The sequence below is a fragment of the Sus scrofa genome, chromosome 15, assembly GCF_000003025.6.
Source record: "Sus scrofa isolate TJ Tabasco breed Duroc chromosome 15, Sscrofa11.1, whole genome shotgun sequence".
Classification (NCBI taxonomy): Eukaryota; Metazoa; Chordata; class Mammalia; order Artiodactyla; family Suidae; genus Sus; species Sus scrofa.
In genome coordinates this window covers 133,336,925-133,364,598 of record NC_010457.5, presented here as the reverse complement: position 1 = coordinate 133,364,598, position 27,674 = coordinate 133,336,925, and the positions used below count along the sequence as shown (strand labels likewise).

Genomic DNA, 27,674 nt, shown 5'->3' with positions numbered 1-27,674 from the left:
CGTTAACCACTGAGCCACGACGGGAACTCCCAGCATTGAAAATTCTTGCGTTTTTATCACAAAAGGACATGATTGCCTGGCAGGTACAACCGGCTTGAATAAGTTTAAGGACAAACACAGGGGCTCACAGGTGGTGAGAGAAGCGTGCTGGTGGCCAGAGGGCAGGCCTCACCCCTGCTCTCAGCAGACCCTCACCAGCTTTGCAGGGAAACCATGACCTTGACCCGGGCACATCAGTCACCTGGGGCTGGCGTAAGAGAGCGTCTGTGTACGTGTGTCTCCAAGCTCCTGGGAGGCTCCTGGAGGTGGAATTGCTGGTCCACAGCGCAGTGCATTTTAAATGGTGGGGCTGTTGCCAAACTGCCATTCAAAAAGTTCAAGTTTCACGCAACCACAGCAGCACGAGAGGCCGTTTTCACACACACACACACACACACACCCTGCTAGCAAACTTCTTGATCTTCACTCTAATCTGTTGGATGAAAACATCATATCTTGTTTTAAGCGGCCTGTCCTTGAGGACTCGTGAATTGAGCGTCTTTTCTCATGCTTCTGGCTGGTTTCCATTTCTTTGTCTATGAATTGCCTATTCTTACCCTTTGCCTTTTTTCCCCCACAGGGCTGTTTATATTTGTCTTCTTGATTGCTAGCAGCTTTTTACATATTTTGGATATTATTGATGTGTTTCGAATGTTTCCTCCCACAGTAAAATGTAGGGGAGGTGATGAAACACAGAGGTTATGCGCACAGGCACTGGCGCCCAACTGGCGGCATGTGAATCCCAGTTACTTCTTAGCTGTGTGACTTTGGGCAAGTTAATTAACCTCTCCGTGCCTCTGCTTCCTTATCTGTAAAACTGAAATCAGATGCAGGGTTGTGAAGATCAAATGAGTTAGTACAGGTCAAGAGCTGGCAACAGGCTGGCATCAGTCAAGCCTTCTCTAGTTGTGGTATATTTATTTATTTCAACCTCATCTTCTGGATGTTGAGTTGCACACTCAGGAAGGCCATTCGCAAGAAGCGCACTTTACAATGGAAAGCTAACTACTAGGAGTGCCCGTCGTGGCGCCATGGAAAAGAATCTGACTAGGGCCCTTGGGGTTGCGGGTTTGATCCCTGGCCTCGCTCAGCGAGTCAAGGATCTAGCATTGCCGTGAGCTGTGGTGTAGGTCGCAGATGTGGCTCAGATCTGGTTGTGGCTGTGGTGTAGCCCGGCGGCAATAGCTCCGATTAGATCCGTAGCCTGGGAACCTCCATGTGCGACAGGTGCGGCCCTAGGGAATAAAAAGCAACAACAAAAAAAAGAAAAGGTAACTAGTATAAAGTATCCTGAACCACCAGCCAAATAGAGCAGAATCTGCCAAAAGCATGTGCAGAAGTTTCTGTACCCACTATACTATTTCTGTAGGAGTGGGACATAACGGATATAAGCGATCTGAAAAGATGAATGAGGGTGACTTCAAATATTTTTACTGAATGTGTACTCTCTAAAGCTACCCTGGGTAGCCCCTGGCCACATACGGCTCTTGAACCCTTAACATGTGCTAGCCCTGACTGAGATGTCCCGGGTATGTAAAATACACATCAAATTCGGGAGACTTAGGACAAAGAGAAAGAAAGTTACCTCGCTTATTCATAATTTTCCTAGTACCTGTTGATAGAATATTCTGGACATAGTGTGTGAAATAAAATATATTGATATTTTCCTGTTTCTTTTTACCTTTCTGATGTGGTTACTAGAAAATTTAAAGTTGTATATGAGACTCATATTTCTGTTGGACGGCACTGCTCTAAAGAGAGGCAACAGTTTATTTCCCAGTGTCCATAAATACCACCCCAAAGTGGCCATATATTTAGCCATAAGAAAAAGCTCAATAAGTATTTATTAAAATCTGTATAGGCCATAATCTCTCACAATAATGCGGCAAAACAAGAAAATTAATGTAAACAATGTAAAAACTCCAAATCAGAAATGTTCCAAATGCTCCTACCTTTTGAGATCAGGAAACAAATTTTATTTCTTTCTTTCTTTATTTATTTTGCCTTTTTGCCTTTTCTAGGGCCGCTCTTGCGGCATATGGAGGTTCCCAGGCTAGGAGTCTAATCAGAGCTGTAGCCACCGGCCTGCACCAGGGCCACAGCAACTCGGGATCCGAGCTGCGTCTGAGACCAACACCACAGCTCACGGCAACGCCGGATCCTTAACCCACTGAGCAAGGCCAGGGATCAAACCCGCCACCTCATGGTTCCTAGTCGGATTTGTTAACCACTGCGCCACAACAGGAACCCCAAGATCGGGAAATAAATTTTATAATGACAGAATATTTTGAAGATGATGAGGAGGATCCTGTATTTAAAAAAACATATGGAATGCTGCCAAAGCTGCATTTGGACAAAGATTCACAACCCAACCTGTTTTAATTATTAAATAAGGAAACAATACAAAATTAAATGAGCTGTGATGTCAGCTTGAGACATTAGGGGGAAAACACACTCAGAGACACACCCCTTAAGGAAAGCAGACCGGGCTGAGATCTGAAAGATACCGTCTGTATAAAAGTCTCGGTAAGATTCATGATTTTCTAGGAGAATACAAGTGACACAATTGACTCAAAAATAAAAACTATAAAACCACTAAAATATACCAGTAACTAAAAAAAATCTGCAAAAGAGATGTCAAATGGCCAAAGCACAGAAGTGTCCCGTGTTCCTTAGAATAGCCTAGAACACTGCTGTCCAGAAAGCTTGCTGTCACGTTGGAAATATTCTGTATCTGCATCTCCAATAGTCCGTAGCCACATGTGGCTGTTGAATGTTTGAAATGCGGCTGGTGCCGCTGAGGAACTGAATGCTTAATTCTACTTCATTGGAATTACCGTTAAGCCACGTGTCGCTAACATATTGGGAAGAGTCAAATCCAGAGCAGGGCTCATCGAACTTTTTCTGAAAGGGCCAGATAGTAAATATTTCAGGATTTCTGGGCCTTACAGCCTCCTGCACAACCACTCAGCTCTCCACTGTAATATCAGAGCAGCAGATAGATAGCATACAAAGGAACGGACGTGACAGTGTTCCAGGAAAACTTCATACAGTTACAGGTGGCCAGTTCTGACCACTGATCCAAAAGTAGAAAGTAGGGCAACACAAATGATTGGATGGTAGATAATATGAGTAACCACATCTGATCATTAGAGCCCATTCACATTAAAAACAAATCCACAATTATAGAAAAAGACTTCAACACTCTTCTCAGTAATCAGTAGAACTAGGAAACATAAGGGTATAAGTAAGGATGTAAGAAGAATTGAGTGTCCTCAACCAACCTGACCTCATCAGCACGTATAAAGTACTCCATTCAACGCTAGCAGAACACACTTTTTTTTTCAAGTGCACATGGAACATTCATCAAGATAGACCATACCATTGGCAGTGTCTCTGGAGCACAGGGATGGTTTGATCCCCAGCCCAACACAATGGGTTAAGGATTCAGCATTGCAGCTGCTGCTGTGTAGGTTGCAACTGTTGCTTGAACCCGATCTTTGGCCCAGGAACTCTTCCATATGCCATGGGGCAGCCAGAAAAGAAAAAGTAAAATAAAATTTTTTTAAAAAATTAAAAAAAAAGATAGACCATACCCCACTTTAACAAATTTAAAAGCATTTAAATCACACAATATATGACCTGACCATAATAGAATTAAACTAGAAGTCAATGACGAAAAGAGAACAGGAACTTCTCCAAGGACCTGGAAATCAAACGGCACATTTTTATGTCATCCCTGAGTCAGAGGACGCCTCCAGGGGAGCTGGAAATAAACTGCCCCTATTCACAGATGATATGATTGTCTGTGTAGAAGATCTCAGGAACCTACCCAAAAAAATTCTTAGAACTAATAATAATAATACACACTGGCCAAAAAAATGCAAAAAACTTACAATACCTAGTGCTGGTGTGGATATGGAGCAACTGGAACTCTCATTCACTGTTGGTATGGCATAGCCGCTCTGGAGAACCGTCAGCAGCATCTTATAAAGTGAAATCTACACTTAGCTACAGCACAGCAATCTCAATCCTGGGTATCTGCCTAGGAGCAGTGTCGCCACAGCAACACTGATGACGTTTGGACATTGGGTCTGGATTAGTCTTTGCAGTGGGAGGCGGGGTGGAAGGGGGACGTCTCCTGTGCATTGTAGGTTTACGAGCATCCTTAGAGAAAACTCTCTTGCCAAGAAAAAATGAGCACCCTTAAAAAAAAAAAATGGGCAAAACAGTCCTTGTAGAAAAAGTGGCCAGTGAGGAGTTCCCCTTGTGGCTCAGCAGGTTAAGGACCCGATGTTGTCTTCGTGAGGATTCAGTTTCGATCCCTGGCCTCCTTCAATGGGTAAAGGATCTGGCATTGCCTCGGGCTGCAGTGTAGGTTGCAGGTCCAGTGTTGCCCTGGTTGTAGCATAGGCTGGAAGCTACTACTCTGTTTTATCCCTGGCCCCAGGAACTTCCATATGCTGCAGGTACTGCCAAAAAAATGCGCGCGCGCACACACACACACACACATATACACACACATACCCACATACATATAATGTATATTCAAAGAATGAAATAGATGAATATTTATGACATATTAAGTTTGAGGTGGGTTTTGGGGGGGTTTTGTTTGTTTGTTTTTTGCTTTTTAGGGCCGCACCTGCAGCATATGGAGGTTCCCAGGCTAGGGGTTGAATCAGAGCTACAGCTGCCAGCCTACACCACACAGCAATGCAGGATCCGAGCTGCATCTGCGACCTACACCACAGCTCACAGCAGCGCTGGATCCTTAACCCACAGAGCAAGGCCAGGGATCGAACGTGCAACCTCATGGTTACTAGTCAGATTCCTTTCCGCTGCACCGCAATGGGAACTCCTTTTTCTTTCTTTTTTTTTATTTTTATTTATTTATTTATTTTTGTCTTTTTAGGGCTGCACCTGCAGCATAAGGAGGTTCCCAGGCTAGGGGTCGAATCGGAGTTGTAGCCACCGGCCTATGCCAGAGCCACAGCAACTCGGGATCCAAGCCACGTCTTCGACCTATACCACAGCTCACGGCAACGCCGGATCGTTAACCCACTGAGCAAGGGCAGGGACCGAACCCGCAACCTCATGGTTCCTAGTCAGATTCGTTAACCACTGCACCATGACGGGAACTCCGAAAATATATTTAATAAATTAATATTTTTGTCATTGCCAGTGGATCAGATCAGGATACTTCAGTAAGTCAGAATGACCTAGCAATGAATACAGTCTCATGCCATTGTGAATAAAACAAGCACAAGCTCCCATGCGTCTCACTCTGAGTCTATAGACTGACTTTTCGTATTTATTTTAAAGAGCTTAATGAGTTTGTGTTTTGTTACTTCCTGGCAGTGGACACAACACTGGGATCTTTAGATTTTATGTTCCAAATCAGTGACTTCTGCATCAGAGCATCTGCTTATTTATCAAAGCAAGTCAGGCAGCTTGGGCCGCCAGCTCAGTCTGTCGTTGGAACATCTTTCTGTAGCTAAAAAGCAGCAGGTCCCAATGAACTTCTGTTCAGGCAAAGAAAATACCCCCAAACGATGGCCTTTTCGTGGGCCTGAGTCTTAACCAGTCCCTGGAGAATCAGGATTTAAGGATAAAATGGTATGTTTTCCTCCTCCTTTTTAAAGTAAAAATTAGGCAGCTGAAGCTTGGGCAGCATTATCAGAGATGTTTTTCTTAGTTTACTTTTTTTTTTTTTTTTAACTGAATAAGTTCTTTAGCTTAATCTGAAGTTCTTAGGTCCCACCTGCCTGTTTGGAATGGTCTCTGAGCCACTGTTTGGGAACACAATGGTTTGAGAAAATAGACATATTCAAATTACAAAAGTCAGGAAAGAGGCAACTGAGAAAGGGTCGGGGGTTCAAATGCGGGAGGTGGGGACTCACCACGAGCGACACGTATCAAGCTGTACTTGACGCTTGCCACCCCTGACACTGGTGTCATGAGAAATGAAGGAGAAACTGCAGGGGCCACCCCAGCACACTCCCTGGAGCAAGGGTGCCTGCCACTGGCGTGGGCTGTGTCCCCAGATCCCCATGGTCCCTGAACTTGGAGGCTGGGTGTGCAGAGCTGGAAAAATGAGCACGGAATGATATTGTATCTCCATAGAAACAGGGGTACAGTCCACTCCTGGGGGGGCGGCCCAGCCAGGCCAGCACTTGTGGTGGCACCTTCCCAGCATGCCCAGGCGGGACCCCCAGCTTCGTCCCCTGGGAATGAGGAGGGAGGCGACTTCCCAGGGAGCTGGCAAGCTTTGGTGTAACTCCCAGTCCGAGTCTGCTTAGTTGTATTTTTGTTGCTTTTCCACCTCTTTTCACAGCCTCTTAGAACCTAAATAAACTTTCATTTTTTTCCCCAAAAGAAACCTGTCTGTTTTAGAAGGAAATTACTTACGGTTTTTAGTGTGATATACCTCTCTCAGAAAATGAAGTCGTGGTTATTTTATTAAGCAGCCTTCATTGACTCCTATGTTTGTCTCTTTAGGATAAACTCTAACAGTTCAGCAAATTAGTCCCAAATTGGGAGGCAGCAGGAATTTTTGCCCCACGCTTAAAGATGGACAGGAGCCATCGCCAAAGCATCAGCTGTCTCCTGTTCTATTTTCTTCAAAAGCAGGCACACCTATACTGCTTTTAATATGGTGACAATATTAGCATCTATCATTGTTAAAAAAAAAACTCTTTTGGATAACTCATCTGCACCCGATATAAAGTGCAAACCAAGCAAACAGTATTTCAAAGGAAAATTACAGAGGAAAAAAGTCCCTCCCTCCCCCCCCCCCACGCTCTCAGGGCTTGTGTATGTATGTGTTTGTATATATGTGTGTTACACAAATGGCTAACTATATTACACTGTGATGTGCCTTGCTTTTTTGTTGTTACTTAGTGGTATGTTTTGATATTATTTCCACATCAGCCCAGACAGAGCTCCTCATTCTTTTTGTTCTTCTCTCTCTTTGTTTGGTAGCTTTCTGGAGCCCCCGTGGTTATAATGCTCCATCAGTTTTTAACCAGCCCCCTGTTGATGGGCATCTGCATCTAGAAATATTGTCTATCCAGGAAGTTCATGGCAGCATAATTTATAATAATAAAAGACGGAGCTATACAGTGGAATACTTTGGGAATTGCTAAGTGGAACTCTTGTGTTAAAGTTTGCTACTTTTTTTTTGGTCTTTTCTAGGGCTGCACCCGTGGCCTATAGAGGTTCCCAGGCTAGGGGTCTAATTGGAGCTGTTGCCACCGGCCTATACCACAGCCACAGCAACGCGGGATCCGAGCTGTATCTGCGACCTACACCACAGCTCAGGGCAACACTGGATCCTTAACCCATTGAGCGAGGCCAGGGATTGAACCCACAACCTCGTGGTTTCTCCAGATTTGTTAGCCACTGAGCCACGACGGGAACTCCAAAGATTGCTACTTTTTAAATTTTGAGAAGCTGTTGCCTAGCTGTGTTCCCAGTTCAGCTGGACGTGAGGGAGCCGAATCCCTACCACTGACGTGGTTCAGCGTCCGAGTCTATCTTGGCCAGCTTGCTGGAGCATCCATGATTTCGCTGTGGTTTTACTTTGCCTTTTTCTCTTACTGCAAATGAGACTGAGCATCTTCTCAAGCATGTGTCTTTTTCAGCGTTTTATTGATTTTAGTATGTGGTTTTTTTGTAAGTTATCTTAGCCATCGGGTCATCGTGAGAAGATGTCACTTGCCAGGGCTTGGGTTTGGGCAGCTGGCAGTGTGGGGGTGCACTCATATCCCGAAGCCTGCATGCCACCTCACATTTAATTTGTAACCCTCCTAGTGCCACAGCAGCAGCCCCCAAGTAGTTGTCGTCACCCCAGGGGACGCCGAGGCTCCGTGGCCCCCGTGGAGGCCCTCGGTCTTGCCCCTCCTTGCGTGTCCCGCATGGACTAGAGACCCCGCTGCAGCGGCCCGGGCTGGGGCTCTGGAATCCAGCTCCATTGCCGTTATCCTGGCCGCAGAAGTGAGAAGCGCTTTGGGCCTGTCAGCCGGGTCATGGGGAAGCAGGTTTTGGCAGAGTGAGCATGCGAATCCCCCTAGGTGGCCGCCGCTGCAGCAGGACTGTGAGGGCCCAAGGCAGAGGGTAGGTGTGGCCTCTTCGGGGGGCACCCCTCCCCGGCTCCTGTCGACACCCCTGAGGAGAAGGAGGCAGCTGGCCTTGTAGCTGGGCGGCCGCAGGCCCTCGGGGCCTCTGGCTTCCTTGGGGTATGTGCGCTGCGTGGGGCTGAGCATCCTGAGCCATGGCTTGGGCGTCAGCCGACCAAAGGGGTCACGACTCCCACAGAGGGCAGGCTGGCTGGCGCCTGGGCTGTGACATCCCACTGCCTTGAAGGTGGCCTGAGCCCGAGGGGAGGCCACCCCAACCCCTGGACAGTCTCACCCAGCTTTCTTTCCGCCTCCTCCCACCCTCCAGGCAAAAGCAAACGCACCAACAGTGAAGGCGGGTGCCCGAATGCTTAGTGATTGTGAAAGGAAGGTATACTTGGAGGCTCTGGGGCTGGGGGCCCCCAGCCCTGGCGCCTGGGGTCCTCAGACCCCGCCATGCCACCCAATGACCTGAGCATCTTGTTTAGGGACAGGTTATGCGTGGGTCTGGGGGGGCTGGAAATCTGCATTTGCACAGTCATCTCTGGTCTCAGGACCAGGCTGAGAAACGCTGGATTGTTTTCCCCTTTGCCTGGCTAATTCTTATCAGTTCTTTGACTTTCTCCGGCTGCCCAGCCCCCTCTGCCCCCACCATGGCGAGGCCCCCTTCCACTCCACTGCAGGCACCGCTGCAGAGCTGTCATTGGCTGTGCCCAAGCTGTGTCCTCTGTGGCATGTCTGTGTCCCCAGCCTGGAGACCAGCCACTCCCTGGGGGTGACTCTGGGCACATGTTTGTGGAAGGAGAGCTGAGGTCACGACAGCATCAGGGACCCCGGCTCCCCAGCAGCGGTGGTCTCCTGGGCCGGCAGTCTCTTGGGGCAGGGGTCTCAGGTTCCGCAGTGCCCGTAGCCCCAGCTCCTAACAGGTGCTCAGTAAACCCTTGGGGTTTGCTTGGTGCTGCACTGCAGCCAGGCCTTTCCAGAAGCCACTTGGTACAGGAGGTGGGACATCGGATGTCCAGTCCAGCAGGAGCCAGGGAAGGAGGACGAATGACAGGCACAGCTGACCGTGTCCTTGTGAAGAGACGCAGAGGGAGCAGAGGAGGAGAAGCCCGGGAGCTGAGCCTCTGGGGGGAAGCTGTGAGTCATGGGCCTGACTCATCCACCTGTGCGGCCGGTTGACCCGACGCCAGGCTGACTCACATCCGAGGGCTGGTTTAGAGACCTCCCCTTCAACTGATTTTCAAGCACCTACTTGAAAGCACCATGTAAAGCTACAAAGACATGAAGGATCGAGAAAGAGCTGATCATCTAGGACGGGAAGGAGGGAGCTTCTGCATAAATAACAGCAGACCGACCCACCAGGAGAGGGTCCCCAGCCTGGCGCCACCTCCAGCCTGTGGGCTCCCCGGTCCGCCTGGGTGTTTGTCTCTCAAGCACAGAAGCCTGGAGTCGAAAGGGTGGGGTGTGAACCTTGGTTTTTACCACTCACGGGCTGTTCGGCCTCAGCACCATTGTCGGGGACAGTCGGCTGACCTCCAGAATTGTAGCGTGACCGAGGGAGGTGACACGCGGTGCTCAGCGTCCCGCCATGCATGGGTTACGAGTTGGACAAACGGCAGCTGTTACTATTATTCGCCCGACAGTGCCGTTTATCTCTGATAACCCTGCAGAGACAAGGCCGAAAGGACAAGGACATTGATGGCCACCTTCACCAGCGAAGCGCCACACTCGTCGATGTGGCGGGGATGGCATGACTAAGAGAGGATCACGGCAGGGTTTCCTGGGTTTGGCGGGAGCGCGACACCCAGCCTGGCAAAGGGGCATCAGGGCACGGTCAGCAGTCCTTGCAAAACAGCAGCACAAGCTGTTTAGAGGATCTTGGCAAATAGGGGTCACTCTGGTCTGAACCCCCGCCCCCTGCCAGCGACCTGGGCGCCTACAGCCGCGAAGGTCTCCTTTCTCTGTCCTCTGGCCCCGGGCCTCGTGTACAGCAATTTGGAAGACGTCCGACTTGGCCTCGTTCCTTGAGGGGGGTGTGTCCTGTGCCGGGAGGGACCTCCAGTCCTCGATGTGGTCAGATGTGGGGAGGGCAGGTGGACCGAACGTCCAGCCCCGGGGATGGAGAGGACGGAGTTCTTAGAGCCGGCTGGGTAAGCAGGTGGTGCCTCAGCCAGCACCGCCGCCCTCATGATGCCTCAGACCAGGGGACAAACCACAGACGTTCGTGTCTCACTTCTGGGGCTGGACGTCCAAGACCAGGGTACGGCAGGCGTGGATCCTGCTGAGGCCTCCCTCCCCGACTTGCAGGCAGCTGCCTTCTCACTGGGCCTCACGTGGTCCTTCCTCTGAGCATCTGCACCCCTGGTGACCCTTCCTTTTTCTTTTCCTTTCTTTGCCACTGTGGCATGTGGAAGTTCAGGCCAGGGACCAAACCCACACCACAGCAATAACCAGAGTCACAATCACCAGACAGTGACAATGCCAGATCTTAACCCCCTGAGCCACCAGGGAACTCTTTTTTTTTTTTAACTCTTCCTTTTTTTTTTTTATTTGCCTTTTTAGGGCTGCACGTGCAGCATATGAAAGTTCCCAGGCTAGGAGTTGAATCAGAGCTGCACCACAGCCACAGCAACGTGGGATCTGAGCCAAATCTGCCACCTACACCACAGTGCACAGCAATGCCAGATCCTTAACCCCACCGAGTGAGGCCAGGAATCGAACCAGCATCCTTGTGTGATTCCTGGTTGGGTTCGTTAACCGCTGAGCCATGAAGGGAACTCTGGCTCTTCCTCTTCTTATAATGACACCAGTTGTCCTGGATCAGGCCGCAGCCTTACCCTCATGACCTCATCATAACTACCTCTTCTAAGGCCCCATCTCCAGATTCAGTCACATGGAGGATTAGGGCTTCCGGGTATGAAGTTGGGGGACACAATTCCGTCCACAGCAGATGGAAAAACACAGGCTCCCGGAGATCTTTCCTGTTCACCCACCCAGACAGGAGCCCAGGCCTGGCCACTGCCCGGCTGCCCTGGGAGGAGCCTGGGATGTGGGTGGAGGCGAAGGGGCCTCCTGGAACCCTTAGGGGCGCGGGGATGCCTGTGCTTCCTGGCTGTGCCCACAAGGCCCCAGACGACAGCAGCAGCAGCGAGGGAGGTGGCGGGCAGGGTCTGTTCTCAGTCAACCCGCCGAGGTGCCCTGGTTGCCGCAGGACGGCGTCGTAATAAAGGTGACGGCACCAAAGCCAGCTCTGCATCCTTAACACCGAGGTCGGAGGAAACCAAAAACCATCCACACCAGGACGGAGTGACCTCCCACCTGCAGAGAATCCTGAGCTCGAGGAAGGAGACGGCGCAGGCGAAGAGCGAAGCAGGGGACCGTTCAGCTCGAGCTTCACCGACGCTGTGAGAAGCGGGGATGTCCGGGGGGCCTGGAGGCAGGGGAGGTGGCAGGGAGGACCCATGTGGACAGTGAGATGCCACAGACGGAGCCGGCTCAGATCTCAGGAGCTCTGCGTTGATAAGCGGAGTTCTTAGCGCGCAGCGTCCTGTGTGTGTTAAGGGCAGTTCTTTCACTCCCCTTGATCAGACGCAGGCTGCATTTTCCTCCCGTCTTTCCTTGGCACCTTCCTCTGTCATCCCCTTGCTGACGGCTCACGGGTCTCCTCTATTTCTTCAAGGGCATTGCTTGACCAGGGTGGTCCGGGTGGGCCTGCCTGGGGGGCGCTCCAGTCCCAAGGCCATGTGAGGTCACCGAACCCAAACAGCAGCGAGGCCTGGGCTGCATCACGGGAGGGGGCCTGGCTGTGTGTCCTCAGGCATCTTCTGTTCACACCTGGCCTGGGGTCTGCAGGCTTGGAAGTCTCTGGACTCCCCTGGCAGGAGCAGATTCTTACCAAAAAGCTGAACCTTCTCAGCTCATCCATTGGTCCCAGCTGGAATGCCAGTGATTTCTCTGATATGTTGTTTCCATTCTTTGGAGAAAAATCCAAGTTTACGGAGAAAAACAAGATCCAGGGCTTACCAGGCCTGTGGGGAGACGGGCGTGGCTTCTCATCCTCAGGCCAGCTGGGGAGGCTGTGAGAACAGCCCTCGGGGACTCTGGAACGTGGACTGTGTGGTTCTGGCCCACGTGGTGGGCAGCAGAATGGACTTAAAACTGTGCACGGAGCCTTTGTGCCCCACGTGGCCCCTCTGGCGGCCTGGCCACCAGTGCCTTCCCCCCTCCACTCCCGCTCTGCCACCCCACCTCCCACCTCCACCTCTGACCTCATCCCTTCCCTGCACAGGCCACACTTGGGGACTCGGACCCAACATCACCTCATGGTACAGGCCCTTTGCCCCTCCGGCCAGGGCTCCGGCCGTGAGGCACGCGAGGTCCCACGAAGGAAACGCGTGGATGTCGGATGGACGACCCCAGATATCTGGCGGCCAGGGCCTTTGAGATGGGCCGGCCCAGGCTGGGCGTTTCCTCTGAGGACCGTGATCCTGGGGAAGCTGACGCTGACTTGGGATGGAGCGGTCCCCCCCACGGCAGAGGCCTGGCTCACCACTCCAAGGCCAAGGCGCTCAGCACTCCTGGTGGATGCCAGGCCCAGCACAGCCCTCACCGGCTGCAGAACCACCTGGACAGGCCCCTCAAAGAAATGACCAGAGTTGACCGGATCTTACCCTTGGCAAAGAACCCAGGCAGGAGGTGGGCTTAGTAGTAGCGGGGGTGGAAAAAAACGAGGAAGCAGAGCATGACTGTTGGCAAATACCACGCGGACTGATCAAGCACCAAGCGCCTTTGGGGGACCAAGCCGTGATCCGTAACATCCAGGTTGGGAGTTCCTGTGGTGGCTCAGTGGGCTAAGAACCCGACTAATATCCATGAGGACGCGGGTTCGATCCCTGGCCTCGCTCAGTGGGTTAAGGACCGGGCATTGCCGTGAGCTGTGGCGTAGGTCACAGATGTGGCTCTGATCCCAAGTTGCTGTGGCTGCGGTGTCGGCCAGTGGCTTCAGCTCTGATTCAACCTGGGAACTTCCATATGCCATGGGTGTGGCCCTAAAAAAGCAAAAAAAAAAAAAAAAAAAAAAAAATCCGGGTCAGCCTAATGGAGCTCCCTGAGAACACGGCTGGCCGCAGGGCAGTGGCTGGTTTTCCCAAGGACGGATCTCTGCAGAACTCACAAGCTCGCTCTCATGTGCACTCACTTACACACCTGTTCACACGCTCCTTCCTCGTGTGCTCACTCACACTCACACACACTCTTCCGTCTGCTGTCAGCATCTTCACACCAACGGGATGCACGTCCCCACCCCACCCCACCCCACCCCCGCCGCCGCCGCCACCCCGTCTGCTCTGTCTCCTCTCCCAGGATGGAAGCCCCAGAGGCCACGTTCCGGGGGAGCAGCGGCTGCACACACCTGGGGACACGTGGATGGAGGGAGGGCTGAGTGAGGTCCCTGCCAGCCCCCCACGCCCTGCAAGGGCTTGAATGACTGAGAGTAAAAATAATATTGATGAGAAGACAGCCGGTTGACGTGGCGATTCATTTGACATATGAAATGAAGACAAACACCCTGGAAAACTAAGATCCACAGATGACTAATCACTGTAAACAGAGTCAGAGGGGCTGAGTTTGTGGTGAATGGGCACAGCCGGGACCCATTAGCGGTGATTCAGGCCCAACGCCCGCGGTTGTCAGCGGCTGAGGAGCCCGCCTGCCCCTGCCCGCCTCGTCCCCCCAGCGATCGGGCGGTGATGCTGTCAGTCCCCCAGGGTCCAGGGGGCCTTCCTGGCCCATCCCAGGCATCCCTCCAGAGACAAGGTCTGGCAGACACGCCTTTCTCTGCGGGGCTCTATCCTGGGCAGGGAGTTTTTTTTCTCTCTTGTATCTGCAACACTCATCCAGCTCAGTTCAGGGGGGGTTTTTTTAGTTATTTTTGCTTAGAACTTGCAAGCAGCAATGGCTTGACATTTTCTTAAGAAACTTAAATTTAGCGGCAGGAGAGTGATTTGTTTTCAGCATCTGTAGCAGAGAGGCTTCAGGAAACTTCCTGCCCAGCGCGGTCTTGGCCTGGCCAGGTAGGGCTTGGGTGGACGGGGGCAGCACAGAAGGTTGGGGCCCTCCGGGCTGAGGCCTCAGCTCCACCGTGAGTGAGGCCAGCGTGATGAGCTTTGTATGGCTTCGTACCTTGAAGCAGACCAAGCATCCGTGGCTTGGGGACAGTTACAGAGAGGCCACGGGCTCGTGCGAGCACCTCGTCTCACTGTCACCGTCTTGAGTGAGGCCATGGGCGCTCTGGCTGCTGGTGGCCCACGGTCTGTAATTGCTGGCCCCCCTGGAGTGAGGTCTGTGTGAACTTTCTCACCGGTGCTGGGTAGGTTTATGCTGGGAAGGAAGCATCCCCAGCTTACAAATATGTCGCCTGTTTAAAGTGCTTTGGGAGTTCCTGTTGTGGCTCAGGTTACAAAGCCGACTAGTATCTGTGAGAATGCGGGTTTGATCCCTGGCCTCGCTCGGTGGGTTAAGGATCTGGCATTGCCGTGAGCTGTGGTATAAGTTGCAGACGCAGCTCAGGTCCCACATTGCTGTGGCTGTGGTGTAGGCTGGCAGCTGTAGCTCTGATTAGATTCCTAGCCTGAGAACGTCCATATGCTGCGAGTGCAGCCCTAAAAATATGAAAGAAGGAAGGAAGGAAGGAATTTGCCAGGTCACCTGTTTGTCCGAGCTTTGGGTGGATGGCAGAGCCCCGCAGGCTGCCTGCAGATGCTGTTGAATCCTCGCTGGGCTGGCGTCTAACTCGCAGGCGTCGGTGGTGGTGGGCAGGGCCCAGAACTTGGAAAGACCTTGGGTTGAATGTTCCACCCTCCAGCAGTAACGTCAGGGGCGCTATTTAACCTCTGCATCTGTCTCCTTTTAGTAAAACGGGACTGTCTTATGTCCTTCCCAGGGGGTCTGTGAGGATGAAGACAGAAAGAGCCTGGTGTGTTTGGAACACATGCTGGCCCCTCCCCCTTCCCCCTCTCCTCCTGCCACCATCCTTCCTAACCCCGGGAGCTCTGGCTTTTGTTGCCAGAGCCTTGAGCCCTGAGTTAGGGCTCTGGCCAAAGGAGTGGGATGTGGGGTGGTGGGGACCCTGGGAGGAGGGGTCAAGGGCCCCCTGGGCTCCTCGCTGTCTGGTTTCCATCCCCCCCCCCGTCTGTGTCTGTTTCCTGGGTGGTACTTGCTCGCCCACAGTTGTGAAGTCCTGAAGTCAAAGTATTGGCAGTTCTGCCTCTTCCGCTTGAGGCAGCATCACTGCGGTCTCTGCCTGTGTCCTCACATGGCCTTCTTTCCTGCATCTCTGTGTCATCTCCTCTGCCTCTCCCCTCTAAGGACACCTGTCATTGCACTTGGACCCTCAACTCAGGATGGTCTGCTCATCTTGGCATCCCTAACTTACATCCGCAAAGATACTTCTGCCAAATAGGTTCACACTCACTGGTACCGGGGGTTATGGTGTGGACACAGTGTTGGGGGGGCACAATTCACCCCACTACACTGTCCCTTCTGGGCAGCAGTGGCAGGAGCTGAGCCCGCCCTAGATCAGGGAACAGTGGCAAGAGGAGGGGAGAGGAAGGTGGGGCTGATCCCAGGTGGTGTCAGGAAGGGCCATGGGTTTGCTCGTGAGCGAGGAAGGAGGGTGAGTGGCATCTTTCTCTGCCTTCGCTTCCCAGACGACCCTTGAGGGACTGGAGCTGCACTTAGGGCTGTTGATAGGCTCCATAATCAGGTAACACGCAGGATTCGGAGAATGAAGTGGCCTCTGAAAAGCTTATTGGATTATGGATTTCTTTCTCTCCTTTTCAAAATGAAAATTGCTTTATCAATTGAACAGACTATGAAAGGAAATTCCTTTGTGGCGCAGTGGGTGAAGGATCCAGTGTTGCCACAGCTGTGGTGCAAGCCACAATGGTGGCACGGGTTCGATGCCCAGCCTGGGAACTTCCACGTGCTGTAGATGCAGAAAAAAAAAAAATCAGACCATGAAAGAAATAATATAATGCCCATTCTTCAACTTTCAGACAGCTGAAAGGGTAAAAGAGTAAAAGTCACCCCAAAATTCCACCCCCTGCTGCCACCCGTGGTTGACACCATGGCTTGTTTCCATCCAGACGTCTTTCTGGGCGTGCAGAAGTAAGCTTCCCTCTCCTGCTGACTTGCCACCCGTTCCACACCAGGAAACGCTCTTCGTGGCTGTCGGGCTCTGATGGATGGCTGACCTCTCATGTTTGACCTTGTCCTTGCTGGGACACGAGGCCATTCCGGCTTCGCTCTTGTGAGCGGGGCGAGTGGTCTCTGGATGGGCGTCCACCCACCCTGGCCAGTGCCGACCCCGACACGTTCTCCTTTCACTTGTATTTATTTCTTTATTCATGCTTTTATTATTATTATTTTTTTAACAGCTGCACCTGCAGCATAAGGACATTCCCAGGCTGGGGGGTGCATCGGAGCTACAGCTGCCGACCTACACCCCAGCTCACAACAAGGCCAGATCCTTAACCCACTTGACTGGACCAGGGATGGATCCCGCATCCTCGCGGGAACTAGTCGGGTTCCAAACCCACTGAGCCACAACAGCAACTCCCTCCTTTCGCTTTTACAAGCTTCTCCTCTGCCTGAGAGCGAGGGGAGGAGGGTCCTGGGTGCTGACCTCCGGCCCTCCTCTCGTCCGCTTTGCCCCGTGTCCCAGGCCATGTTCGAGCTGGTCACTTCCGAGGCCTCCTACTACAAAAGCCTGAGCCTGCTGGTGTCGCACTTCATGGAGAACGAGCGGCTGAAGAAGCTCCTGCACCCGTCGGAGGCGCACATCCTCTTCTCCAACGTGCTTGACGTCATGGGCGTCAGCGAGCGGTGAGCCTGGGCGCGGCTGGAGCTGGTGACGCCGGCCCGTCTGCTTTGCCGTGTTCACTTTTCTCTGTGAGATACAAATAAAGACGTAAACCCAAAGACCCGCCCCCTCCCAGCCACAAGGCCGGTCACGTCCAGCCACAGCCACGCAGGGTCCGCGCCGCGTCTGCGACCTACCCCTCAGCTCACGGCAGGCAGCGCAGGATCCTTAACCCTCGGAGCAAGGCCAGGGGGCCAACCTCCCCCCCCATGGAAACTAGTCAGGTTCATCACCGACGAGCCCCAGCGGGAACTCCTGGGGAGTAATTCTTGCAAAGAGGAAGTGAACTCCAGGCATTCTGTTCGGATAAACGGCCCACTTCCCATTTTCCCTGTAGGCTGTGCAGGTTTGTAGCTCAAAGTACAGAACTCGGCTTTTATCAGCGGGTACAACCTCGCCCGTTGAGATGTGACACAGAGGTGTGGCTTTCTGTGGACTCTCCACACGGACACCCCAGCTTTCTATCTGCAGCCCCCCAGCAGCAGCTTGTGGCAGCCGCCACCCAGTGGGCTTGGGAAGGTGAGAGCTGATTGAAACCAGAGCAGCTTCAGAGACCACTTGGCTTCTGCTGCTCACCCCCCACTGGGGGAGGGGTGTCTGTGTACGTAGGTATTTATGTGTATTTTATTGTGGAAAATCCCAAACATGCAGATATCGAGACGCCAGTGTAACGGGCCCACCTTTCGGCCTCTAGTTGCACCTGCGTCCCTGCCCCGCCCCCACAGGATCGTTCAGAAGCAACTCCCTTTCCATCTGTAAATACATCAGTACGTGTCTAAAAGATGAGGTCTCTCTCTTTAATTATTACTTTTTTTATTTTTTTTTTTATGGCCACACTGGCAGCATATGGAAGTTCCCGGGCTGGGTATAGAACCCTCACTCCACAGCAACCCGAGCTCCTACATTCTTAACCCACTGTGCCAAGGTGGGAAGACCTCTCTCTTTTAAAAATGTCCCTGGGTCAGAGTCTCCTTGCTTTCCTGCTTACATCTCTCACCAGCATCCTATCCTAATAAATCTATTTCTTGCCTATCAAAAAAATAATAATAATAAAATAACAGTGTTCCTGGAGTTCCCGTCGTGGCGCATTGGAAATGAACCCAACTAGTATCCATGAGGATGAGGGTTCGATCCCTGGCCTCGCTCAGTAGGTTAAGCATCGGACTTTGCCGTGAGCTGTGGTGTGGGTCGCACATGTGGCTCAGATCCCGCGTTGCTGTGGCGTATACGCCGATAGCTGCAGCTCCGATTCGAACCCTAGCCTGGAAACATCCATATGCCACAGGTGCAGCCCTAAAAAAAATAAACTAAAACATAAGAGAAATTAAAATGCTCCTAACATGATGATCCGCCTAAAAGGCTGGACGACGAGTTCCTTGACATGACGGAACGTGCCCCCTCGCTGGGACCTCATCCTGTCGTGTTGGTTGGCTCAGTGGAGACGTGTCCTGAGTCTCTCCGCCCAGCCCCCCTCAACCCAAGCCCCCCGCAGGTTCCTCTTGGAGCTGGAGCGCCGGATGGAAGAGAACATTGTCATCTCGGACGTGTGTGACATTGTGTACCGCTACGCCGCCAACCACTTCTCCGTCTACATCACCTACGTCAGCAACCAGACCTACCAGGAGAGGACCTACAAGCAGCTGCTGTGAGTGCGGCCGCGGGGCCCCGCTCCTCTCCCGCCGACCCTGAGGGTGGCCCCTCTGCCTTCCCAGGACAGCGTCCAGGCCTGGCATGTTCCGAGAGATGTGTTGATCCCGGGCCAGCCAGCCTTGGTGCTCGCTGTGTCCAGGCGGTGAGGTTTAGGAACGGGAGCCGGAGGCCGGGAGGACAACGCCCTGCCCAAGACGGCAGGAAAGCAGCTCGAACTAGGGACAAAGTCAAGGGTGGCAGAAGGGAGTCTTTGGGTGCTTCTTTCGCAAAGCCCTGGAATTTACTTATCTGCCCATTTTGTAAACTGTCTTGGGGTTTCGGGTGCTCTTTCGGGCTGCACTCAGGGCATATGGAGGTTCCCGGGCTAGGGGGTCCAATCAGAGCTGCAGCCGCCAGCCTACACCACAACCACAGCCTGTGGCAACGCTGGATCCTTAACCCACTGAGCAGGGCCGGGGATTGAACCCACAACCTCATGGATCCTAGTCAGGTTCATTACTGCTGAGCCACAATAGGAACTCCCTAATGAGAGAATTTTTCCGTTGACTTGCCTCACGTTTCTGGGCCACGTTTCAACGGCAGTTTAGCAGCTGATGTGGTCTCCGCAGGCTCCAGCGCACCAAGTAGTGAGGACTGGGCATTAGGCTTTGCTGGGTCTTTCCATCGAGCCATGGAGTTCACTGTGGACGGAGCATTCAGGGCTTTGGGTGTTCTATGTTTGGGGCTTGAAATCGGGATTTGAAGGACTGAGGATGCCAGTTTTGAGGACAAACATTGAGAAGACAATCACACAGGAGAACAGGAGTCCAGATGTTGCGGCACCAGGGGTCCGTGGCCGTGGTCCATGGAGTGCTCTCTCTGGGTCCCAAGGGATGCCCTGTCTAGCCCATCCCCAATAGCGGTTCCCACCGCCCACCTGTCTGCAGGGGAGACACCCCTGCCCAGCAGGAGTAGCACAGGTAACCCCCGCAACCCAGCCTGCCACCTGCGCCTGTCACTACGTGGGTTTACCTTGCCACTGTTTCCTGCTGGGCAAACCATCAGATTACGCATCTGATTCATAGTCTTGGCCACACGAGGACTTCTTGCCTTTCCCACACATCACATATTTTGCTAAGTCTTCATGGGCCAGGTATGTGAAGCCCCTATTGTTGTTTGACTTGTACACGAAGAGTTTATCTGCCACAGAGAGAGAGAGAGAGAAGAAATTGACGTGATTTCCGTGCCCGTCGGCTGTCTGGTTCCTATGAGGCTGTGGCTGGGGATGAAGCCTCTCCTGCGAGCCAGCCACCCACACTCACTGTCTTGTCTCTGTGTCCCCAGCCAGGAGAAGGCAGCCTTTCGGGAGCTGATCGCACAGCTGGAGCTGGACCCCAAGTGCAGGGGGCTGCCGCTGTCCTCCTTCCTTATCCTGCCTTTCCAGAGGATCACACGCCTCAAGCTCTTGGTCCAGGTACCCACCTCTCCCTGCCCACACTTCTCCTTTCCTTTGGTCAGTCCAGGTCTCTGCTGGCTTTCTAAGCAGTTCATTTGTTCCAAAGATCCTAATTCAGCTCCTACCGTGTGCCAGGAAGCCACCATCTTGGGGCCAGAGATGGACAAACACACAGCCAGGAAGTGGCCCTGGCTGGGGGCAGTAAAACGGGGTTACGCGATGGCCGGAACCACCTGCCCACTGCCAGCTGGAGGTCAGGGAAGACTCTCCGATGAGTGATATTTTTTAAGCCAAGACTTGGCTGACAGGGAGGAGCCGTTCACCTGACAGGGAACTGCTTATGCAAAGGCCCTGGGGCAGCAAGGTCCAAGGCAGGGAGGCCAGCGGCGAGCTGGGGGACCTGATGGGAGTGCGCGTGGAGAGGTGGGCAGAGGCTGACCGGGAGCCAGGGCCAGGTAAGGTGTCGGGCCCCACCCTCGGTGTGTCGGGCAGTCACTCCATCTAGCGGATGTTTAAGCGCTCAAGGCGGCTGCTGCGTGGAGGGGCAGCGGGGGAGGGGCACTTCAGGAGAGAAAGGTGGGTTGGTGGGGGTCGGGGCCGGGGGTCCTGGAGGGAAATCGGGGACCCAGCTGGACACTTGGGGCTGTGGAGCGAGAAGGAGGGAGAACTTCCGGTTGGCACAGCCCGGTGGTGGCGCCGCTTCCCCAGCTGAGTCTTGAGTTTGGGAGCCTTGGCGCCCTTGAGTATCCAGGTTTGGATCAAAGGGAGAAGTCAGGGTGGGTGCTCTCGGCCTCAGGGTGGCTTTGAATAACTGAGGCCACCAAGGACGGGGGGAAAGGGGTCCCACGACCGGGACCTCGTGCCCAAGAGGGAGCGCAGGGCGGGAGGAGGAGGACCCCTGAGCGAGCTGGAGCCCGGCGAGGCTGAGTCCTCACGGGCCTGCAGACGGCAGGCTCCAAGCACGACAGGCCCAGACCCCCTGTGCCCGCCGCGGGCTGGTGGTAGAGGGCAGCCACCGGCCACCAGGCAGATGAGGCTGAGCCGGTGACCTGGGAACCACAGTTAGGGGAGGTCAGAGGTCAGACAGGCAGGAGGCCAAAGGCCATGAGCGGCTGGCTGCACCGGAGAAGGGCAGTATCGCAAAGGAGAGGGCAGAGCCTGCGAGGAAGGGGCCCGGGGGCCTGAGGCCAAAGAAAGGAAGTCCTGAGGAGGGGGTGGGGGGAGGGGGTGGGCGTGGGTGGAGGGGTGGGTGAGGGGAGGTGAGGGTGTGGGGGGGGTGCGGTGGCGTTGGTGGGGGAGGGCACTGAAGGAAAACAGGGACGTCCAGCCCAAGTCATAGGTGGCCCTGAATGAATGAAGGAGTCCTGTGTGAGTTGTTTTAACTTGAAAACAATGAAACCAAAGACAGTAGCATTTCCTAATTATGCGGAGAAAAAAATGTATAGGAAAAGAACGCCTTAAAATCTTACGTTCTGGGTGGTGAAAACCAACACAGCTAAGATCCCGGCCTGTCTGATGCTGTTATGAGGGAAACAGTGGCATGGGGGCGGGGCTGGGAGCAGCCGCTCTGGGTTCAGAGGAAGCGTGTGGTCCAGGGATGCAGGCCTTCCTCAAAAAAGGGGGGGTGGGGTTTGCAAGTAGACTCGCCAGTCACTGCGTAAGGGGGGAGGGACTCACCAGAGAGGAAGCCAGCGGGGGCGGGGGCAGGTGCACCAGGCTGAGAAAGCCTCGTCCCCCCCTCTGCCGAGGCCGTGATCAGCACCTGGTCAGATGGGGTTTTGTTTTATTTTATTTTCCTTTTGTTTTTAGGGCCGCACCTGCGGCACATGGAAGTTCCCATATCGGAGCTACAGCCGCTGGCCTCCACTACAGCCACAGCAACGCAGGATCCGAGATGTGTCTGCGACCAATGCCACAGCTCACGGCAACGCCAGATCCTTAACCTGCTGATGGAGGCCGGGGATCAAGCCCGAATCCTCATGGATACTAGTCAGATTGGTTTCCGCTGCACCAGAGCGGGAACTCTGGGGGTTTTATCCAATGAGAAAAGCTGGAGCCTGAACCACACTGTACGCCGGGAGATGGATTTGGGAGCTGGGGCTGGTTGGTGGCAGGGTTGGGGGTCTCTGTCTCGGCTGCCGGGCAGAGGCGGCACCAGTGACCACACAGAGGTGGGGACGTTCAGCTGAGGGACATCCAGAGGAGGGGGCCGGGTCTGGCCTGGAGCTCGGGCGAGCGAGGAGGACTGTCCATCACCCCGATGTCCAGGAGGCGGGCGTGGTCCCCGGGGGAACGGGTGGCCGGAGATCTTTGTGCCCCAGCCGTCACACGGGGCAGCTGGGGTGGGGGTGGCCTGTGCTCAGACGCCCCAAAACCCCCCGTATGGAATGAGAACAGGTCCATAAAAATACGGGCAGGGGAAGGACTGTGAGCAGAAACCACATAAAGTACGGAGGGCAAAGCAAAAATTGTGATTGACAGGGAAAATTCAAGAAACTCTTCACAGCAGGGAAAAAAGACCTTTTCATCAGTAAGACCAGCGATAACAAGACCTGGGGTCATCACTACTTGGCTTCAAACCACAGTCCCACTGGTGCTGCTACAACTATTGAGCTCCCCTCCGGGCCAGGCTGGCCCTGGGCGACCTTCCCCCACTGCTGGCCTCCTCCCCCTCATTTGGTCCTAAGGAGATTGGGGTTCCGGTTTGGCCCTCGAGGGGAGTCCTTATGGGAAACTTCGACCCATGGTTATCATCTTAGAGCCGATGCTCGGCTCTCAGCCAGTGGAAGGTTCTCCCGCCCTCTGTCTGCACCTGGCGGGGCTCTTTGTACGCAGAAGGTGCAGCCACACGAGGCTGTTTGGACCCGTGCAGCAGGGAGGCTGCCAGGGCAGCGGGGGCGGAGAGGGGAGGAGGAAACTGAAGGCGGACTTTCCCTGTGCTCAGAACATCCTGAAGAGGGTGGAAGAAAGTTCTGAACGGGAAGCCACTGCCTTGGATGCCCACAAGGAACTGGAGCTGGTGAGTTCTGCACCGCCCCACCCCACCCGGTAAACTCCCCCCCCAGCCCCCCGTCCCGGCCTGCTCCCTCCTGCGTTGTCCGTATGTCTTTGGAAGATGCAGCTTCACTTTAATGTTTGCTTTGGCTCCAGAAAAGTCATGGGGTCTAAAGACTACGCCAGGCGGGGCCGGCCCAAAGCAGCTCTTCTTCCTTCTCACCCCAGGCCGCAGAGGGGGCTCTTTTCCCACTCACTTGTTCATCGACCCCTCCCGCCAGCCCCTACTCTGCTGCCACCCCCAGGCCTGGGCTCTCTGAGGCCCCACGCTTGTCCTTGCCTGGTTCCAGTGTCAGAAGCCAACCCTGTTCCTTCCGGCGACATGCTCGTTCTGGCCTCCTGGTGGGGCGCTCTGCCCCGTGCCCCTGGCTCCACGCCTATCCCTGGGTCTCCTGAGCCTGTGAGAGGACTCGCTGGCCCCCCCCAAGCCCTAGGCTTTCGTGCCCAGGAGGAGAGGCCGTCTCTGCGCCAGATTTGCGGAGAGCAGGGTTGCCCTGGAAGTGCCGGCAGAGCGGGCTTGTGCGGGAGACAGTGTTGGTGTCTGTTCTCATGCGTTTGTCTTCAAGCCTGGCTCCTGCGTTTGGCTCTGGGCATCCGCCGGGCTGCAAGCCCACTCTTTTTTGCTTTTTTTTTTTTCCTTTTTCTTTTTAGGGCCTCACCCGCAGTACACGGAATCTCCCAGGCTAGGGGTCACACGGGAGCTGCAACCACAGCAATGCAGGATCCAAGCCATATCTGTGACCTGCGCTGCAGCTTGTGGCAGTGCTGGATCCTTTATCTATGGATCAAAGCCAGGTTTCAAACCTGCCTCCTCATAGAGAATAGTTGGTTCTTACCCCGCCGAGCTACAACAGGAACTCCTGTGAGCCCCCTCTCGGCAGCCAAGTGGTGCTGGTGGCCCTGTAATGGACACCAGCCTGGTGTTGGGAAGTCCTGTCCATTTACTGCACCAGCGGGAGCAGCGCAGTAACAGGACTAGGCTCCGTGGGCATCTGACGGTGGTCCTAAGCCATGCCGAGCCACCAGGACTTCCTCATTTAATGCAGTTGCTTCCCCCCGGCCTCTCCTCATGTTGCTCACTCAGGCCAGCTGGCCACCAAAATCCTGGTGATTAAACCCTCTGAATCCAGAAAAGAGCACTCGGCTCCCAGCCGTTGAGGAAAGGCTGGAGCCTCGAGCATCTCCCGGGGCCCTCCGCTCACCCCTGGAGCCCGCACCCCTCGTCGGATGGGAGCTCACTGCAGCTGCCGCTGGGCAGCGGGCCATGTTGGGCCCCAAGGGGCCTCGGGGTCCCGCCAAGTGTTCTCTGTTTTCAAGTTATTTTGTGCTTTTCTCTCCCTTTCATTTCCTTGTAATGAAAAGTATATTCTTGTTTCTTTTTTTTTTTTTTTTTTTTTTTTCTTTTTAGGGCCGCACCCTCAGCACATGGAGGTTCCCAGGCTACGGGTCAAATTGAAGCTGTAGCCGCCGGCCTACACCACAGCCACAGCAACACCAGATCCAAGCCGCGTCTGTGACCTACGCTATAGTTCACGGCAACGCCAGATCCTTTACTCACTGAGCGAGGCCAGGGATCAAACCTGCAACCTCATGGTTCCTAGTCGGATTCGTTTTCGCTGAGCCACGACGGGAACTCCTTTTTTGGGGGGTGGGGGGCACAGCCACGGCACATGGAGCTTCCCAGGCTAGGGGTCAAATTGGAGCTGTAGCCTCCGGCCTACACCACAGCCACAGCAATGCAGGATCTGAACCGCATACTCTTGTTTCTCATGATTTACTTCTGAAAAATAAACGTGGGATTCTTTTCCCCTAATTTATAAAAATGTGGGTAAACACAAAAAAATTCACAGACTGTTCATAAGCAAATAAAGATGACCAGTTACCCCACCCCCCACTTAACACACAGACACCTGCACGCATGACTATATCCCTAGCAAAAAGGGCTTGCGGTGATAAGCTGACTGCTCTCCACTTTAGTGCACGTAAAATTATTGCACTTTTCATGATTTCAGAGCACAGGCTTATGTGGATTTTTTTTTTTTTTTGTCTTTTTGCCTTTTCTAGGGCTGCTCCCATGGCATATGGAGGTTCCCAGGCTAGGGGTCCAATCGGAGCCGTAGCCACTGGCCTACACCAGAGCCACAGCAACGCGGGATCCAAGCCACGTCTGCCACCTACACCACAGCTCATGGCAACGCCAGATCCTTAACCCACTGAGCAAGGCCAGGGATCGAACCCGCAACCTCAGGGTTCCTAGTTGGAGTCGTTAACCACTGCGCCACGACGGGAACTCCCAGGGTTACATGGATCTATGAGCATGAATCAGTCCCAGCTGCGGACAGCTACACTGAGGACTGTTCACCTCCTTTGAACACCGCAGGGAGCATCCTCGGACCCACGTCCTAAGTGCTGAGTGCCTGCTGCGTGCCAGCCCTGTGCTGGGCGCTCCTGTGCAGATACTGTCTCTTCGCAACACGTCCCCAGACGTGCCAGAAAATGCAGTTTCATTTGGCTCCTTGGTACCTGAGTAGCCTCCCAGGAAAGTGGTACCTGAGTATCCTGTGCCCCCCACAGTCTGTGACAGGGCCCGATTCCCAGACCTCAGCCACTTCCCGGTCTGACGGATGAGAAGAGACATCTCATTGTTGAGATTTTCTCTTAGGTGATGCGAGGGGTCGGCCCCACCTGCCGTGTTCTCGGGAATTTAGGTCCCGGCAAAGACCAGGCCCTAACTTTCTCCCCTGCAGCAGAGAACCGTAACTCACCGCCTGACAAGCTCTCCCTCTTGCCTTTATTCCAGAAGGTGCTGGATAAAGGAGCTGCAGCCCAGCTGAGACTGGCCAGCCAGTCTTGGCTGTGGCCCGAGTGGGCTGCAGGGAGGGGCTGGAGACGGCTGGCTGCGGGTGGCCTGATGGGTCCTCCTTCTTGTCCCAGGTGGTAAAAGCCTGCAACGAGGGCGTCAGGAAAATGAGCCGCACGGAGCAGATGATCAGCATTCAGAAGAAGATGGAGTTTAAGATCAAGGTGAGCCCGAGCCCACTCACCTGTCCCCATCCCAGCCCCGCCGGCCTGGAGCATCTGGCACTGGCCAGGCTCCCTGTGGCCAGTCACCCTTGGGCTCAGCACAGTGTCCCCTCCACTGAGGCCTTCCCAGACCCCCTAGCTAAAGGTCCCCGCCTGCCCCCCGTGGCCAGGCCGTCACGATAGCCTAGACTGTCTTCTGCAAGATGGGGTGGGGACCTGGGAGCTGCCTGCTCTCGATAACTGCCTGTGGGACCTTGTACAGTCAGCTCTCATGAAGAACGTGACATGGGACGTTCTTAAATCTGGGCGATTGGAACATCTGATGGCCGTCGCGCCAACTCTGCACAAAGCTTCAGGGGTTAGTGACCCTCGTGGCTCCGCAGCTTGGGTTTCTGGTGATGCGGACACACGAGCGCATGGTGCTCACAGGGGGGCCCTGAGGTCACGCTGGGCTTGGCAGCTGAGCCCCAGGTAAGGATGCAGACCCCCTGTCCCCCGCACGGCTCCGCCTGCAGCCTGAGTGCTGGGGCATCAGGTTCTCTCCTCCGCCCTGTGAACGTGGCTCTTCCTCTGATTCCGCATCACATAGGCCGAGCCTGGTAGGGGGGCGACAACACACAGAGAGGCCCATGTGTGAGTGCAGGCACACACAGGACACAGGGACATGCTTAGACACAAGCACATATATAGAGGCACACACAGAGACATAGACGGCCGGCACATACATGCCTGCACACACAGGCACGCGTGTGCACATACACGCAGGCACATGTGTACACAGGCACGCGTGTGTGTGCACACACACCTACACACGACCTGCCCCCCTTTGCCCAGCACCCTCCATTCCTCCCACCAGTGCCCCGCGTGTCCTGGGCCCGTGGGCCCTCACGCTCGGTTACTCTCGGTTATCACTCAGGGCACCGCGGGCCCAGGGGAGGGGGCGCGGGGGCCCAGCCGGTCTGACGCCACCTCCCCCACCCCACCCCCAGTCGGTGCCCATCATCTCCCACTCGCGCTGGCTGCTGAAGCAGGGCGAGCTGCAGCAGATGTCGGGCCCCAAGACATCCCGGACCCTGCGGACCAAGAAACTCTTCCGGGAAATTTACCTCTTCCTCTTCAACGACCTGCTGGTGATCTGCCGGCAGATTCCCGGGTGAGCGGCAGGCAGGAGGGCTCGCGGAGCTCCTCGGCGGCGGGATCCCGGTAGCAGAATGCAGCTCAGGCCCCGGGTCGAGCTTAAAGGCCTTGGGCCTTGGCCAAGTTTATTTAACACCCGCCCCCCCGCCCCGAGCTTTAGCTTCTCCCCAGTCTCTAAGGAGGCAGGGGGAGCAGCCCACGCCTGCCCCACCGGGCCTGCTCAGCAGCGGGGCCGCTGCGCTGTCCTGGGTGCTGCCCCGCGTCCGCGTCCCTGGGGGGAGAGGGGCTGGGG

General features: G+C 54.4%; 1 protein-coding gene across 2 annotated transcripts in view; it reads left to right on the top strand.

The window, feature by feature from the left end:
- Positions 1-27,674, top strand: part of NGEF (neuronal guanine nucleotide exchange factor) — a 127,447-nt gene that overhangs the window by 95,563 nt on the left and 4,210 nt on the right. For both annotated transcript variants that reach the window (XM_021074904.1, XM_021074905.1), the window contains 6 exons: positions 16,885-17,045; positions 18,575-18,727; positions 20,056-20,185; positions 23,112-23,186; positions 26,156-26,245; positions 27,235-27,398. In XM_021074904.1, coding sequence (XP_020930563.1) covers positions 16,885-17,045; positions 18,575-18,727; positions 20,056-20,185; positions 23,112-23,186; positions 26,156-26,245; positions 27,235-27,398 — 773 coding nt within the window. The remainder of the gene's footprint in view (positions 1-16,884; positions 17,046-18,574; positions 18,728-20,055; positions 20,186-23,111; positions 23,187-26,155; positions 26,246-27,234; positions 27,399-27,674) is intronic.